This window comes from Abramis brama (assembly GCF_963993115.1).
Source record: "Abramis brama genome assembly, chromosome: 22".
Classification (NCBI taxonomy): domain Eukaryota; kingdom Metazoa; phylum Chordata; class Actinopteri; order Cypriniformes; family Leuciscidae; genus Abramis; species Abramis brama.
Genome location: NC_139984.1, coordinates 29,394,491 through 29,412,672, shown reverse-complemented (window position 1 = coordinate 29,412,672; position 18,182 = coordinate 29,394,491). Strand labels below are relative to the sequence as shown.

At 38.2% G+C, this 18,182-nt stretch overlaps 1 protein-coding gene across 4 annotated transcripts in view; it reads right to left on the bottom strand.

Moving 5' to 3' along the window:
• scube3 (signal peptide, CUB domain, EGF-like 3) overlaps nucleotides 1-18,182 on the bottom strand; it is a 120,255-nt gene that overhangs the window by 80,558 nt on the left and 21,515 nt on the right. For 2 of the 4 annotated variants that reach the window (XM_084099083.1, XM_084099085.1), the window contains exon 2: nucleotides 7,256-7,378. In XM_084099083.1, coding sequence (XP_083955209.1) covers nucleotides 7,256-7,378 — 123 coding nt within the window. Of the gene's footprint in view, nucleotides 1-7,255; nucleotides 7,382-18,182 lie in introns of all 4 variants that reach the window. The other 2 variants (XM_084099082.1, XM_084099084.1) reach the window with 1 other exon arrangement.

The window sequence follows — 18,182 nt, the reverse complement described above, 5'->3', positions numbered from 1 at the left end:
TAATTTAAATCACCTTTCTTCCTCATTCTGATGCTCAGTTTGAACTTCAGCAGATCGTCTTGATCATGTCTACATGCCTAAATGCATTGAGTTGTTGCCATGTGATTGGCTGATTAGATATTTGCATTAACCAGCAGTTGAAAATTACAGATTTTACAGAACATTTACAGAAACCAGCTTTAAAAAAACGTAATAAATTGTGACAGTTATGATGTCACAACAATAAGCTCATTAACATATGACTGTCCCCTTTTCATATAGACACCTATTCAGTATTCAACAAGTTCTGCTCTTCATGTCAATCAACACTGTGAAGATTCCAGTACATGGAGCTTTTTTGCTGCGAAAACACTGACCAACATTAAATGTTAACTTATAATGTCTAGAATATGACCCCTTTAAAATCCATCTGCTCCTTTAAATGGTTCCTAATTCATTTATTTTGGTCAATATGAGCTTCTGTGTGCCGGTAACTGTGGTGATTATAGTGAATTATGCCTTATGTTTGTATGGCGAGAGCAGCTGAATAAACATCTCAGAGCCAGAGAGAGAAGTGGATGACTGTGGGGGGGTGGGGGGGTGGGGGGGCATCCCCACTCATTTGACGCCCAATTGAGCACTAATTACCCAGACTCCTCTGCTCTGCTTTGTAGTCGTCTGGGCTCAGTGAGTATGGAGAGGCACTCACAGCCTGGAGTACAATGCTTTATTTTTCTTTATTCCTGAATGCTGTTTATTCCACCTCCAACACAGTACAAAGTCTTTGCACTTTTCAATTTTATTTCGGTTTTGCACAAAAGCAACACCTTCACTCCATCGAACTAAAAGCTATTTTACCTCCAGTAATGCGTCTCTGTGTGAGGCCAAGCAATCTATGGGACGAGCAGTTCGGAGAAGTGGAAGGAAAAAAAGCATTTTGCACTATTCATATCGTATTGTTTACGGGTCGTAAGTGTCACGCTGAGATGATTGCAGATGTGGAATAAACGTTCTTTCTGTATCCAAGAAAAATAATAAATAGCCTATTAAGACTCAGATGATGGAGTATACAGTGTAGATTAAACAATGCAAAATTAACCTGAAAAACATCTAGAACTGTCTGCATGGATAGGCCTGCCAAATAACCAACATTTTTAAGGTTAAAGCTGGTTTATAGTTAACATGACAATTCAAGCAGTGACAGGAGCGTCCTGCAGAAAACAGGAAAAAAACAACTTTATGATCTTGTATAATATATTTATGCATTTTTTGTGAATGTATTTACCTCATTTTAATACTTGCTAAGGACCAGATGATTTTTTTTTTTTAGAGCCTGATTACAAAAACAAAAGTCTCACCATTAAAATCCATGTCTCAAGCACACAATTATGATGTTCTCATTATAATTTTATGTCGCCTATATGACAGACTAGCGCTGCACATGTTGCACTTAAATGTGTTTTCCTTTTTTGAAGTGATTCCAATCATAATTTAAGCAATTTATATATATATATATATATATATATATATATATACACTCACCTAAAGGATTATTAGGAACACCTGTTCAATTTCTCATTAATGCAATTATCTAATCAACCAATCACATGGCAGTTACTTCAATGCATTTAGGGGTGTGGTCCTGGTCAAGACAATCTCCTGAACTCCAAACTGAATGTCAGAATGGGAAAGAAAGGTGATTTAAGCAATTTTGAGCGTGGCATGGTTGTTGGTGCCAGGCGGGCCGGTCTGAGTATTTCACAATCTGCTCAGTTACTGGGATTTTCACACACAACCATTTCTAGGGTTTACAAAGAATGGTGTGAAAAGGGAAAAACATCCAGTATGCGGCAGTCCTGTGGGCAAAAATGCCTTGTTGATGCTAGAGGTCAGAGGAGAATGGGCCGACTGATTCAAGCTGATAGAAGAGCAACTTTGACTGAAATAACCACTCGTTACAACCGAGGTATGCAGCAAAGCATTTGTGAAGCCACAACACGCACAACCTTGAGGCGGATGGGCTACAACAGCAGAAGACCCAACCGGGTACCACTCATCTCCACTACAAATATGAAAAAGAGGCTACAATTTGCACGAGCTCACCAAAATTGGACAGTTGAAGACAGTTGAAAATGTTGCCTGGTCTGATGAGTCTCGATTTCTGTTGAGACATTCAGATGGTAGAGTCAGAATTTGGCGTAAACAGAATGAGAACATGGATCCATCATGCCTTGTTACCACTGTGCAGGCTGGTGGTGGTGGTGGTGTAATGGTGTGGGGGATGTTTTCTTGGCACACTTTAGGCCCCTTAGTGCCAATTGAGCATCGTTTAAATGCCACGGCCTACCTGAGCATTGTTTCTGACCATGTCCATCCCTTTATGACCACCATGTACCCATCCTCTGATGGCTACTTCCAGCAGGATAATGCACCATGTCACAAAGCTCGAATCATTTCAAATTGGTTTCTTGAACATGACAATGAGTTCACTGTACTAAAATGGCCCCCACAGTCACCAGATCTCAACCCAATAGAGCATCTTTGGGATGTGGTGGAACGGGAGCTTCGTGCCCTGGATGTGCATCCCACAAATCTCCATCAACTGCAAGATGCTATCCTATCAATATGGGCCAACATTTCTAAAGAATGCTTTCAGCACCTTGTTGAATCAATGCCACGTAGAATTAAGGCAGTTCTGAAGGCGAAAGGGGGTCAAACACAGTATTAGTATGGTGTTCCTAATATTCCTTTAGGTGAGTGTGTATATATATATATATATACAGTAGAGATCAAAATTAGAGAACAATTAAGAAACACTTGATTATTTTCAGAAATATTGTTAATCTTCATTGCTTGAAATTTGAAGGATTATTAGCTGTGGGTATACCATTGTTCTACTAGCAGTTTATTACAAAATAACCAAGGTAGTTCACCAAAAACCTTTATTTTGTGGAAAACACTGCGATCAAAATTAGAGAACAATAACCATTGCAGCACAAAAGAAAGCATTACAACTCAAATTTGAGGCTTACAGCAGTCACAATTTAGTAGGAAGTGTAGAGGCCCTTGCTTTGAATGACCTGAGCACATCTGCGGCCACAGGACATCACTAGATTCTCACACTGCTCTGGTGTGATCTTGGTCCACTCGTCTTCCAGTCTCTTCCAAAGTTCGGTAACTGTAGTGGGTTTCTTAGCCATAACTTTGTCACCAAGGATTTTCCAAAGATTTTCAATCGGGTTTAGATCAGGACTCTGGGCTGGCCATTTCATTATTTAAATTTTCTGAGTTTCAAGGTACTGCTTCACCCGTTTTGCAGTGTGACAGGGGGCATTGTCTTGCATGAAAATTGCAGGCTGATTGGGAGATGCTTGCAGGGAAGAAACCGCATGTTGCCGAAGGAGGTTCTGATAAACATTTGCATTCACCCTGCCATGCAGCTGTATAATAGGCCCAACTCCTGCTGCAGAAAACATCCCCCAAACCATGACACTTCCTCCTCCACCTCTGACTGACTTCTTTACGCACTTTGGGTTCAATCTTTCCCCAGTTTGACGCCGAACATAATGTTTCCCATCGGACCCAAATAAATTAAACTTACTTTCATCACTAAAGTGAACTTTTGACCAGTTCTCCTCTGTCCACACAACATGCTCCTCCGCAAAGGTTAGTCTAGCCTTTTGATTCTTTCTGCTGATGAGAGGCTTGGTCACTGCAGAGTGGGCTTTCAGTCCGAATCCTCTTAAACGACGAGACACTGTATGCCGAGACAGAACCTTACCATGTTCAGCTCTGAACTGGCGAGCAATTCCAGCTGCAGTGTTGAACCGATTCCCCATTGAAAGTCTCCGCATCGTCCTGTCCTCTCGTGCATTTGTCTTACGTGGACGACCAGCCTTTTTGGGGGACTTGAATGAACGAGTATCTTTGTAAAGCTTCAATATTCTAGAAATCACAGATTTTGAACGACCAATTTCTGTAGCAATAGCTGAAAGGGTCATCCCTTTGGCCTTCATCTGGACAACCTGGTGTCGTAGGGTTTCAGTCACCTTAGAGCGGCTTGCCATCTTGCAAAGTCAGTTAAAATTGGAAAGTTTGCTGCCAGTTAAATAAGGTGTGCCAGATAATTAAGGAAATTAGCACCAGGTGCCACATTATCACCAATAACTTGGAGGTATCTAAAAGAGTTCTCTAATTTTGACCAGAGTTATTTTTTAATAGTCTCGTTTAAGTTTTATATACTGTAGTTCAAAATACATTTAATTTATGAAATATGCAAAAAAAAACTGCTCTTTTGCTCTTGTTTGTTTAACTTTAACTACGACTAAGCAGTGACCTTGAAATTTAGGAAATAGTATGTTGTTCTTTAATTTTGATCTCTACTGTATATATATATATATATCACTTAAACTTTATGATCTTACAAATGTATGCTTTATTTATATTCCATTGATCTAAAGCTTTATGCTTAAAAAGCATGATATTAGTTTTGTAGCTATATAAATTGTGCCTAAATTTAAATATAAAGAGATGTAAAGACATTAAAATCTTGCTGGTTAAGCTAGTTGGGAAGAAGTGTGACCAGCCATGCCATTCTTTTCAACAGGCGTGTGCTGCTTTCTCAAAGCTAAGGACTGTTATTTACTCATAACCCACGTTATTTGTAGCAAATAGCTATCAAGAGTTTTGCAATAGCTTTCAGAGGATTAGGATCCAGTTCTGGTTCTTGTCTTTTTTGTGTGTGCAGAAATTCAGCACGTGGAGAAGTATATTTGAACAACGATCTTCATATCTCCCCGGCACACATTTGTGTTTCCACACCATATCAATGGTTTTACGCGCTTATCCCAGTTTAGTCAGGAGTGGCGTTTTAACACAGCACAAACATTACCGAACCCCTTCGCTTTCCAGTGTTTTGCCTGGGCTTAGGATGTTTGTATCCAGAAAGGATCGCATTGGCTAAGTTGGTCTAAAAGCAGCATACACCTCTCCAAATACAACTGAGCTTTAAAAACTTCCCCCATAAAGGCAAACGGCCTCAAGAAAACAATATTTCCAAAGACATGGCTATATCATCATGCAATTTAGTGCTGTTAACTCACATTAACGTGATTGGAAATGCAAACCGTTTTTTGGTGGTGGAAACATCTCTGTGTAATTACCAGGCCAAGTCATTATCGGTAACGTGTAAGATATTTCATGCTCTATTTCACGTCCAAAGTGTAAAGAATTGAGTCTGTCATCTTTTTAATCTTGTATTTGAACACCTATTTCCCTTCCCTCAGGATAGTCTGAAAATGAAGCCAAGGAACTGCAGAAATGAGACATGGAGACGTAGACCTTGAAGTGTCTGAACACTGTACACACACACACACACACACACACACACGCACACGCACACACACACACACACGCACACACTCAGCCAAAGTGATCTTATTATAGACTACACAGCAAAAACAACAGATTTTATGAGTAATTTTGTCTTCATTCCAAGTAAAAAAATATCTCACTATCCTTAAACAAGATAATTGTATTTGAGAAGCATATGATATTAAGATTAGAATTAGGTCCCCACAGGCAAATTGTTTTCTCATGTTTTAAACCTCAAGTATGGGTAAATTTGTACTTAAAACAAGAGAACAGTCGGTTACACTATTTCTATTGTCCACTTTCGACATTCTATTAAATATAATTAACTTTACAACCACATGTCAACTAACTCTCACTAGAGTATTAGTAAACTGTTAGGTTAGGGTTAATAGGGATCAGGGTTTATAGGGTTAGGGTTGGTAGAATTGGTTTCCATGTAAAATTCTTCATGTAAAATTCAATAGTATGATGCTAGGGTGCTGTGGGTGGTTGCCAAGGCATTGCTTTGCAGTTGCTAAGGTGTTCTGGGTGGTTCCCAGGGTGTTGTTATGCAGCTACTAAGGTGTTTTAGGTGGTTCCAAGAACGTTGCTGTGCAGTTGTTGTTGCCAGATGTTGTTATGCAGTTGCTAAGGCACATTGGGTGGTTGCCAGGGTGTCGCTATGCAGTTGCTAAAGTGTTTTGAGTAGTTGCCAGGTCATTGCTATGCAGTTGCTAGGGTATTCTGGGTGGTTGCCAGGACGCTGCTATTCAGTTACTAAGGTGTTGTGGGTGTTTGCCAATGCATTGCTATGTAGTGGCTAAGGTGCTTTGAATGGTTGCCAGGGAGGTCCTATGGAGTTGCTAGGGTGTTCTGGGTGGTTGACAGGACGTTTCTATATATTTTCTAAGAATTTTTGTGTGGTTGCCTGGATGTTGCTAATATGGTGTTTTTGGCTGGTTGCCATTTGCCAGTCCATATGTTATGTAGTGGCTAAGGTGATTTGATTGGTTGTCAGGGCGTTGCTATGGAGTTGTTAGGGTGTTCTGGGTGGTTGCCAGGACGTTGATATGCATTTGCTAAGCATTTTTTTGTGGTTGCAAGGGTGTTGCTATACAGTTGCCAAGTTATTTTGGGTGGTTGCCAGCGTATTGCTGTACAGCTACTAATGTGTTTTGGTGGTTGCCAGGGTGTTGCTATGAAGTTACTAAAGTGCAGTTACTAAAGTAGTTGTAAAGTTACTTATAGTCAGCAGAATATCTGTTGATGGAGCATCAAAATAAAGTGTTAGCAGAAATTATGCAGACAGTCTACTAAAACTCTAATAAGAGTTAGTTGACATGTATTGAATGTTCAGTTATTCATGCAACTAAATATTCTGGGGGCAATTACATTTTTGTGAAAATTATCAAAAAAGATGGTGATGGCTGGCAACTTTTTTTTATTCTGGCGGGGAAAGAGTTAAAGACATTATTGTGGCAACTGAGATCTGTCTAAAGTAGACCTTGTGATTAATTATTTTATTGCATTATTTATGATTAATTGTACTAAATTAACTTCTTAAATCAACAGCCATAAGTATATTCTCTTATGCAGTTTGATCTCAAATAAGTTGATCTTGTTTTAAATCTAACTTCAAAGTGTGAAACTTGGAAATATTATTATTTTTTAATTTTAATTTTAATTAATTGAATAAATTAATTGTCACAAATAATAATGTCTGTGTTTAAACGGGTTGTTTCAACATATTAAGCTGGGATACAAGAAAGCTTTTTAACATACAGTAGAACTTCATCAGCACTGTATGCTTAATAGTTTTACTCTAAACTAAGACAAAAATACAAATGTTTTTGAAGTGTATTCTAAATATACAGAATCAAGTTTTGATAAGTCCTTATGTTTTTGTATCTTTAGTGTTTCTTACCTTCGCAGTGTTTCCCATCACCTTTGTATCCTGATTTGCAGATGCATTTGTATGACTTGAGGGTGTTCTGACAGATGGCATCTATACTGCAGCTGTCCAGGGCCTCGGCGCACTCGTCCACATCTGCTGAGAGAAAAGGAAATCAAGAGGCTTAGAAGAGCTTGGGCACGCTCTATTTTGAGAAATACCGACACATGTTTTTGCCCCGGGCAGGTACATAGAAACACTCAAGCGAAAACTTGATGATCCAGCATGCAAGAACAGTAATGTGACAACTAATTAATTGAACAATTCCACCAAAAACCATGTCCAGAGGTGAAGAGACAGCAATCCAGCATCTCCAAACCAGACCTGAGCACAAAACCGAGCTGTTCCCAGTTGAGACGTAATTCTGAGGACTTCAGCATCTCATATTCCTGTGACCTCTGGGATTAAAGCCAAAACCAACATTTCCCGCACAGGGATACTTCACCAGCGCTCTGGCATTTCCTGCAGTTGAGTTGGTGCTACGCATCGCTTTGACTAAACCGTAACAACAAAAATACATTCTGTCCTCATCAAAGGTCAATAACGTTGTCATGGTTACCCCTAACAAAAGACAGTCTTCCAATACTCTTTTTCTTCAGAAAATATACAAATCTAATTTGACATCTACCATGACAGAGTTAAAACTAGATCTTTATGTTGTCCGAACAAAAAGAGTGTTTTTCTTCATGTAAAATTCAATAGGATGATGCTAGGGTGCTGTGGGTGGTTGGCAAGGCATTGCTTCGCAGTTGCTAAGGTGTTCTGGGTGGTTTCCAGGGTGTTGTTATGCAGGTATTAAGGCGTTTTAGGTGGTTCCAAGATCGTTGCTATGCAGTTTTTGTTGCCAGGGTGTTACTATGCAGTTGCTAATGTGCTTAGGGTGGTTGCCAGGGCATCGCTATGCAGTTGCTCAGGTGTTTTGTGTACTTGCCAGGACGCTGCTATGCAGTTAATAAGGTGTTTTGGGTGGTTGCCAATGCATTGCTATGTACAGTAGTTGCTAAGGTGCTTTGAGTAGTTGCCAGGGAGTTGCTACATGTATGCAGTTGCTAGGGTGTTCTGGGTTGTTGTCAGTATGTTGCTATGCAGTTACTATGGTGTTTTTGGGGGGTTGCCACTGCATTGCTATGTAGTAGTTAAGGTGGTTTGAATGGTTGCCAGGGACTTGGTATAAAGTTGCTAGGGTGTTTTGAGTGGATGCCAGGGAGTTTCTAGGGTGTTCTGGGTGGTTGCCAAGAAGTTGCTATGCAGTGAAGGCTGATTTATACTTCTGCGTCGGACCTACGCCGGAGCCTCTACGCTGTAGGCAACGCGTTGGTTTTCATTTATACTTCTGCGTTGTTGTCCGCGTTGACGCGCGCAGAGGGAGCATGTGAAACCCGAGGGAGCGGTCCTAGCAGACCAATCACAGCGCTTGCGTCCGCGTAGAGTTGACGCGTTGTTACATTTTTGGAGAGGTGCACGTCAGGGTACGCCGAAGGGTATGCGCGCTACACACAGCCTACGACGTAGCTACGGCGTGAGTTCGACGCAGAAGTATAAATTGGGCTTTACTATAATGTTTTTAGTGGTTGCCAGTACATTGCTATGTACAGTAGTTGCTAAGGTGATTTGAGGGGTTGCCAGAGAGTTGCTATGGAGTTTCTAGGGTGTTCTGGGTGGATGCCAGGGTGTTGCTATGCATTTGCTAAGCATTTTTGTGTGGTTGCCAGGATGTTGCTATGCAATTGCTAAGCATTTTTGTGTTGTTGCAAGGTGATGCTTTACAGTTGCTAAGTTGTTTTGGGTGGTTGCCAGCGTATTTTCGTACAGCTACTAAAGTGTTTTGGTGATTGCCAGGGCGTTTATATGCAGTTCCTAAAATGTTTTGGATGGTTGAAGGGCATTGCTGTCTTTCTACAGTTTCCAGGATGTTCTGTGTGATTTCTGTCTGGCCCAAGTCATACCACCCTGCCATAAATCAAATTATGCAGTAAATTCTAATAGCTCTTTGGCAAATATGCATTGAACACGAGGGGGTGTTGTGCAAAATTAAACTAAACTACAAAACTGTTTGGCACTGGCTGGAAAACAAAGTGATTTCACATGGCTTCAACAGTCAAATCTGTCTTTCTCCTTCTGGAGTCTATCACAAAACAGTTCTGTCTCATTGCTCGTCTTTTGTGAATGCAGTTCACAAAAAACAGATGCCCATCAAAGCAGGAGACTGCTTATTACAGGGTTAGAGGTCCAACAATCTTGAACCAGTTTCCACAGAGTCTCCTCAAAGCTGCTGGTAAGAAACGACAACCGTTTAATTTGAACATTTGCCGGCCACCACTAGTACTGATATCTCATCAAGCTGAAACCTCTAACCCATCCACAGTTTTCACTCTAGAATCCACAGATGTCTCTCACTTCTTTTAAAGAATTCATTACAAATGAGAAAATCTCTTTGCGGAGGCTGCAGGAAAGCGGTGGATGTTCTTTGTGGTGGCATAAGTCATTGAATTACTCACATGTTGTTTACAGTACAAAGCTTTTAGGGGTTTAGTACAGCACTCAGAGTGCTTGTTCATTACTAAAGTGTCTTTATGCTGCAGGAAAATTGGTATTTTTTCTTAAGAGCCCTAATACTATAAAACATACCATTTGTCAGCTCCCATGCTGAGGCCAGCGAAAATAAGGAAAATGATGCATTCAACAACATTTAAAGTCAGAAACACATTAGTCCAAATCCTGGAGACCATGACCTACGATCATCATACGCTCATGTCATTCCTTATGACTTTCTAATTTCCATGCATCACAAAAAGAGAAATTTAGAAGAATCCTCACAGCTTTTTACATACAGTTCAACAACGGCTCATGTTGGCCCCGTCTGTCAAGTTTTAAAAAAAGAACAAAATGCACAATGAAAGTAGTCTATATGACTTATGCACAATGTCAAGTATTTTTTTTATACAAGTGCTTTGTGTGAGGAACAGACTAAAATAAAAGGCATTATTCAAAATATTTTTTTCCCAATTCAGTTCAGTAACGACACATGCCGGATCCGGGCCGTATCCAGATCAGATGGAGGACCTGCGCCTAGACACGACCACAACGCACGATGTAGTCAGCTGGATCTGGGCCATTTCCAGATCAGATGGTGGACCTGCGCCTAGACACGACCACAATGCATTCCTGAAGTGTCAGCAGAGATTGTGTCAACTAGACTCTCCCCTGTAAGGCCTCATCGACACGACAGCCATCGGCACTGATCCTCAACAAACCCGTCTCTATACCGGTGTGATGACTCCGATCTTCAACCAGATGGAACTGGAAATAATCTGATTGTTCCAAATCAATCTGACTTATGACATATAATGCTGCTTGAATCATAATCATACACTGTTCGTTCATTGGCCAGAGGAGAACTGGTTTGAATGGTCGCCAGGGACTTGCTATAGGGTGTTTTGAGTGGATGCCAGGGAGTTTCAAGGGTGTTCTGGGTGGTTGCGTTATTTACCTGTTATCTCTGTAAAGCTGATTTGAAACAATCTGTATTGTAAAAAGCGCTATATAAATAAATGTGACTTGACTTGACATGCAAGCACCAATGCCATTTGGCATCAATAATAACATCAAATATAACATGGAGCTTCAACACACCATTTTTTGCAATTCAACACTGATGCAAATACAACATTTTGCAGGAGGTTTTCAGTGAATAACGTCTTAAATTTCAGTCTTCTCATCACACAAAGCTATCGTGCATGCTTAGGTGAACTATTCCTACTGAAAAGTAAAATGTACTCAGCAGACGCCAAAGCAGAGGACTGATATCTTAAATTGCACATTAAAAAAAATTGCTCAAAAATATTGCTTGGTTGGATATAAAATGAATATCAATAAAAGCTCTTTTACGGGGGAATGGCAATTTAGCCACGGCTAATGGTCAGTGTGAAAGAACAATGAGTTTTTACATGTTAGCAAATGAGAAAACAGACTATAACGTCAAGGTCAGACCAATTCAACCCTCCAATAGCTGGAAAATGAAAAGTCATTTGTTTAGTGGAGGGAGCTTGGAAACTCCTAAATGTTTTCAAAGAAAAATTAAGTGATTACAACCTCATTTCCCTTGCGAACCAATTACCCACAAATTATCCAATCCCCACACAACACAGATTCATTAGTCATAATCATGCTTATACATAATAGAATTAGTCAAAATCATTAGCCTGGATGCCAGCCGAACTTAGCCCCGCCCACAAAATGTTTAGGTCGGGAAGTTCGGTCTGGACTTGATCCGTTGTGGAGCTATTATGCCCGAACAAAAGTTGTTCGGACCAATCGAATTGTCAGGGCGGGCTTTATACGATGATGGACAGATGATCAACAGGAACGTAATCATCCACGTCACTAACGAGCGCTTGGGTTGAATTCGTTTACAACAAAGATGACTGCCGCTGGAGAATTGAGATTTCATGAGATCACACTTACAAATAAGTCAGATAGAATAAATGCGTATTTGGGGTGCTGTCCGAGGAGAGGAGAGGGCTCCGGGCTCAGTATTCGGCCCGAACCCAAAGTACTCCCCCCGTATTCCAGGCTGTGGAAGAACAGGCCAAGAGTGAGTGGAGGGATGCTGAAAACTGTCAAGGAATGTTAGGTGAGTTGACAGAGTGAATATATATATGCTTCCTCTCATGCAGATAGGGTAGACATGGCAATTGTTTGATGACAAGTTGATTGGATTGATTATTTGAACATGCTCCTCCCGAACTTTGTTTATGAAACATCATCGCGTCAGTTATAGAAGATATTGACCGCGATCAAGGCATTTGTCGATCGGAAACATGAATGAAAAACATACGTCACTTACTCCGTTGCTCTGATTGGTTGTAGGTCTATCCAATTGAGTGCAGAGGCATTTTCTTTCCTGGTTCGGTTGAAACACACCCCATAATCACAGCCCAATGGAGCAGATCAGACTCACATTCTGATCAGAATCTGAGTATGACGACGTCAGGCTACAAAATCATATTTTATACCACAGAACTGATGAAATTATGGTAATTGTGTGGCTGGTTAGCTTGATCTAGTTAGTCCAGCATGGTGTAGTTACAAGATCAAACTGAACCAGTCAAACCCTGACCCCTTGATTCCGCCAGTGAAAACTCGAGCCAATCATAATCAGTCAGATTCACTGACCACAATCACACGTCCTCAACAGAGCCAATCAGATCCATTACCCACAATCACGGTCACACAGCAGATCCAACGAGACCAATTAGCTGCAATCACGCTCGCACGGCAAAATCAATCAGCGTCTCCATTCAGTCCCAGAAGAAAACAGTTTTTCATGTAATAAAATGGATGAAACAGACTCCTTATTACTGCTAAATCAATCACAAAGTGCTCTAGTGGTTGTAAACCCAAATGCTGTTTTAGAGAGAAAATAAACATGTCACTGTTAATCTGTTCATGAGTTTAGAGAAGCTTTCACGGCGCTCTAGCAGAGAAGGGAGGCGTATTTTAAGACATGCATGATGCCAAACAATTTTTCTGGCTGTTTTGTTCTTTCTTTTCTGAGATTTGATTACATTGATCGAAATAAAGAAAATATGTGGTCTGGGAAGGTTTTTAAAGGGATAGTTCACTCAAAAATGAGAATTCTGCCTTCATTTATTCACCTTCGTGTTGGTTTCAAACCTGCATGAATTTTTCTCCTTGACACGTTCATGGGAGTAAATGTATGGAAGACTGTTTTCACCACAGAATAAAAAATAAAAAAAGGTTGCGAGTTTATATCTAACAATTCTGACTTTATAACACGCAATTGTGAGTTTGTATCTTGCAGTTCTGAGAAATAAAGTCAGAATTGCGAGATGTAAACTCGCAATTGTGAGATAAAAAGTCACAATTATCTTTTAAAATATTGTATTCTGTGGCGGAAACAAGCTTCCATATAAATGAGAGAAGTCAGATTCATCAACAAATAATAATTTTGAGTTTGATCTTTTATAAGAATCAGTTAATCTGGTTCATATCTGAGTGATTTGTTAATGATCGTCCACCAACTCAATGGTTTAGTTGCATTTCCACAACTTCAGAAGACTCATTTTTGAAGCTTGAGATTTTTCCTTTCCGGCTATATTGAAGAATGAAACAACTCGAGGATGAGTAAATGCAAATTTTGGGGTGAACTGTCCCTTTAAAGAGCTCAAACTGCTGACGAACATGTTTGAACGATATTTTGTAGATTCAAATTCAGCTTCTCTATCACAAGAAACCCAAACCAAGTCAAAAACTTTTCCAAATGTGTCAAATGTTGTGAAGATCCACATTATTTCCCCATGCTTCAGAGAGATTTATGTGCTCCACCAGAACATAAAATGTCTTTATTACTTTGGCTAACATGAAAGTGACTTGAATACTTTCCTCCGTTGACCTAGAAACATAAACCTTTAAGAATCCTCAATAAAGTGTTCACGGCTGCTGTAATCTTTCTATGTAACTGAACTCTGTTTATGAGATTTTGTTTCCACTAGCAACACATCTGAGGATTCGACTCGAGAGCTTGAGACTTGCATTTCTTTCTTTGTATTAACCGAGAGCCAGCCGTTAGCATTACCATTCATCTCAATGGCAGCTTCTCAGCTAGCTTTCTCGCAAGTCAAAAACATGAGCTGTAAATACCATGTGACTAATCACTTTAGACGCGCAGGAACATGATGTCATGACAAAACTGACAACACCTCAAGAACACATTTTTAAGTAGAAAGAATTTTAAATAGCATACTACTCTTATTATTTCTCTCATAATTATGTTTATTTATGGCATAAACAGTACGAGTAGTGTGCAAGCATGTTATCCCGAATTCAGACAATCTTGAGCTGAGCTGTCAAAGACAGAAGAAAAAGTTCAATTCACACATATTTGATGTAAAACTAATTAGAAATGTTCCTTTGCAGACTAACTGAAACAAAATAAGTTTAAGCTGAAGTAGTAAAATTACAAAAAAAAGCTGAAAAAAATGTAAAACAAAATAAAAATACAATAAAATAAATTAGAAAGCAACAAATTAGAATAAAAGAAAAAATATATATATATATTTTTTAAATAAAATAGTTAAAAATATAGGCTAACATAACCAAAATCAACATAAAATATAATAAAATTAAATAATCTAATTATAAAAGCAGTATAAAATATATTAAAATAAAAATAAAATATTTAAAAACTAATAAAAATTACAAAAGCACAAAACAAAATTACTAAAATTAATATGAAAACTTAAAATATAAAAAATAAAGCCAATTCTAAATATTATTAAATACTATAATAGCATATAAATAATACTAAATTATAAATCCTAAATTAACAGTTGTTTAATGAAAGTGAATTGTGTTTGCAAACTATAAAAGCACCATACATGTATCATAAATTAAGTCTTGCGCTGTATTTCTCCATTTTTAAATTGGAAAAAATAATTTTCACTGGTTTAAGGGCCTTCTACTAAAAACTACTCAAATATACTTAAAACATATACTTATAATGCAATTTATACATTTTGCATTTGGCAAATGCTTTTACCCAAAGCAACTTTGCAAGCTACAGTATACATTGTTTCAGTTCATGCATTCCCTGCGAACTGAATCCATGATTTTTGCGTTGCAAGCAGAATGCTCTAGAACTTTAGCTACAGGAAGCCTATATATTCTTATGCATTAGTTGTATATATGATATGATTGCAATACAGTTTGTCAACAGAGAAAGATCGTGTAGTACTGGCATCTGCCAGTGGGGGATAGTGAGGTCATGCTGCCGAGACTAATCTTGACTCCTTGAAGTTTTAAGCTTTCCTTGAAAGTGTGGTTTGTGTATGTAGTTTTTTCTGGATGTTGTGCTCACTGGGCAGTTTATTTAGACGTACGGACTCACTGAAGGTGTGTAGTTCAAACACATGGCGATGTTTGCTCCCAGTCAAATCCTCAGTGTTTGTCCAAGCCCTGCTTCACACACGCTACAGAAATAATCTCAGAAGCACACAGCACAAATTCTACATGTGAAACTTTGTCAATAATTAATAATATAGTTTTCCATTTACTAAGATATCATTGTTAGTAGGTAGCCTAAACTTTATGAAATTGTTTAAAAGAATAAGAATAAACTTGAATGTACGTTTTATGAAGAAACACAAGTGGTGCTTACATGTGCAATATCATCAACGCAATATTGTGGCTGGTTGCTAGGGTGTTCTAGGTGGTTGTTAGGTGATTATTTGGAGGCAGAATATAGTCAAAATAGTTAATATACCTAAGCATTATCTGGTCACATCTAAATTACTATACACCACAAATAGTTATACATTTAAATTGAGCTGGAACATTGGACAAAATCATAATTTACTTAATTTAATCATAATTAATTTTTTTTAAATTAAATAAAATATTAAAAAGCAACATAAAATATAATGAAATAAATTAAAATAAAAATACAATAAAATTAGAATGCAACATAAAATAGAATAAAATAAAATAACTTAAAAAATAAAATATTTTAAAAAATATAAAATGAAATAACCAAATAAAAAATATATATAAAAAAATATATAAACTGTAATGAAATAAAAAACAAAATATTTGAAAATAAAATATTTTAAAGCAACATAAAATATAATAAAATTAAAAAAAAATTTTTAAATAAAATATTTAAAAAAGAAAATAACCAAATAAAATAAAATATTAAAAAGAAACAAAATATAATAATAATAATATAAAATATTAAATATAAAAAAAATTATAATAATAAAATAACTGCATCAACAGCTGTCCTGGTCAGTGCATTAAAACCAAAGTAAAATATGTCAGTAATACTGTACTAGTGTATGAAGTTATGTCTTCAGTTAAGTGATCCAAATTCAGAGCTAAATCCAAAAGCATCCCGACCACTTCACACTCACTCTCAGGTGGTTCCACCAACTAAATCAATATTATTTTAGCAAGTGGATCTAACTTTGCCCTCACAAGTTTGGCAGCCAATCCTCCGAGCTGGTGTAAAGCCAGATACAGTAGCGCCGAGACAGCCTCTCGTTTCTGGCCAAGCATCCGTTAGCATGTGGCGGAGCGATGTTTGAGCGAGAGAGGTGTTGGTTGTGTGAGCTGGCGGGCCGTCACATGCGAAGCCAGCACAAAGTCTTCATCTCATGGGCTATTAGGCGACGCACAGACGGGACGAAAGAAAAAAGGGTGTTGATGAAATGCAGACGTCAACATTAGAGCAGAATTTAGCATCCTCCCCCCCGCCGTCTCTTCCCAGATCGCCTTCATCTAATGAAGGAACTCACTGTTTGTCCTCCGAACAGCTCGTAAAAGAAATATCGCCTGCTTCTATTTGTGCCCGGCGTCCTCGGCGCGCTGGAAAAGCCGTGTGTGTTACTGTAAGCGCTGAGTGATGGTGGCTGTCTTCAAACAACAACAGCGGTCATTTAAAGCTCAGAGTTTATGAACTGCTGAAATTGCAGTGCAGTTGACCCGTCGCTTAAAAGGTTAGTTCACCAAAAAATGAAAACTCTGTCAGTAATTACTCACCCGCATGTTGTTCCAACCACGTAAGACTTTCGTTCATCTTCGGAACACAAATTAAGATATTTTTAATTAAATCTGATAAATCTAAATAGTGAGCCTATGTTCTGACGTACAACCCAGAAGCGCTGCACTGTTACACTACGTGAACTCACTCAGAGAAACACAGAAGAAAATGAAGAGTTGAATAAAGTATTCTTGTCGCTTGATAAACTCAAGGTTGAGCCACTGTAGTCACTTGGACTATTTTAACGATGTCTTTACTAACTTTCTGGACCGGCAAATTTCAATTAGAGAGAAGCCTATGGAGGAGTGAGACAGCTCTCAGATTTAATAAAAAATATCTTAATTTGTGTTCTGAAGATGAACGAAAGTCTTACGGGGTTGGAACAACATGAGGGTGAGTAATTACTGACAGAATTTTCATTTTTGCGTGAACTAAGCCTTTAAGCCTTGTATTAAAGGGACAGTTCAGCCAAACATAACAATTTATGTCCTTCCAAACCAACCCGGTCTCACGCATACCTAAACCTACCCATAACCCGAATCGTCAAATATGGACGTTTTAGGGGTACCCTTTTCGTCGTATGTTGCCGTTTGGTCAAGACCCGTCAGTACGTGACGTTTTGGGGTGAGACTGTGTTATCCAAACCTGTATGACTTCTATTCTTTCATTCTTCTTTGTAAGTACAGGGAAATTCAATGGGGTCCAATGTTATTTGGACCCCGATATTCTTTAAAATATCTACTTTTATGTTCAGAAAAAAAATTGGTGTAGGTTTTAGGTTTTGAAACAATTTTTACAAATTGCTAGTAAATTTCACCAAATATTACAAAGAAACGGCAAGTAACACACTGAATTAAATGTGGAATTTTGCAGTAGAAAATCTGAAATAGTATGTTCTTTCCAATCTTTGTTTTATTTACAATTTTGAATTTTGATTTTTTTTTTACAATGTATAGGTTTGGAACAATTTTTTTTGTTGTTTTTGTTTTTTGGGTGAACTATTCCTTTAAAAACATTACTTGATCATACTTCAGCAACTGTTTGAAATATCATCATCTTAAATTAAATGAATCTTGAAGTTCATGCTGTGAATGAAAATAACTGCTCATGTCAGTTCATGTTTAACTAAAATGCTGTACAAGTATTTTTATTTTTTTTAATTCTTAGTTTAAGTTAACAAATGGAACCTCAGCTTGTTTCCGCCATGGAATAACACAATTTAAAAGATAATTGCAACTTTTTATCTTGAAATTCTGATTTTTTTTCTCAGAATTGCGAGATATGAACTCGTAATTGCGAATTATAAAGACAGAATTGTGAGATATAAACTTGCAATTGTGA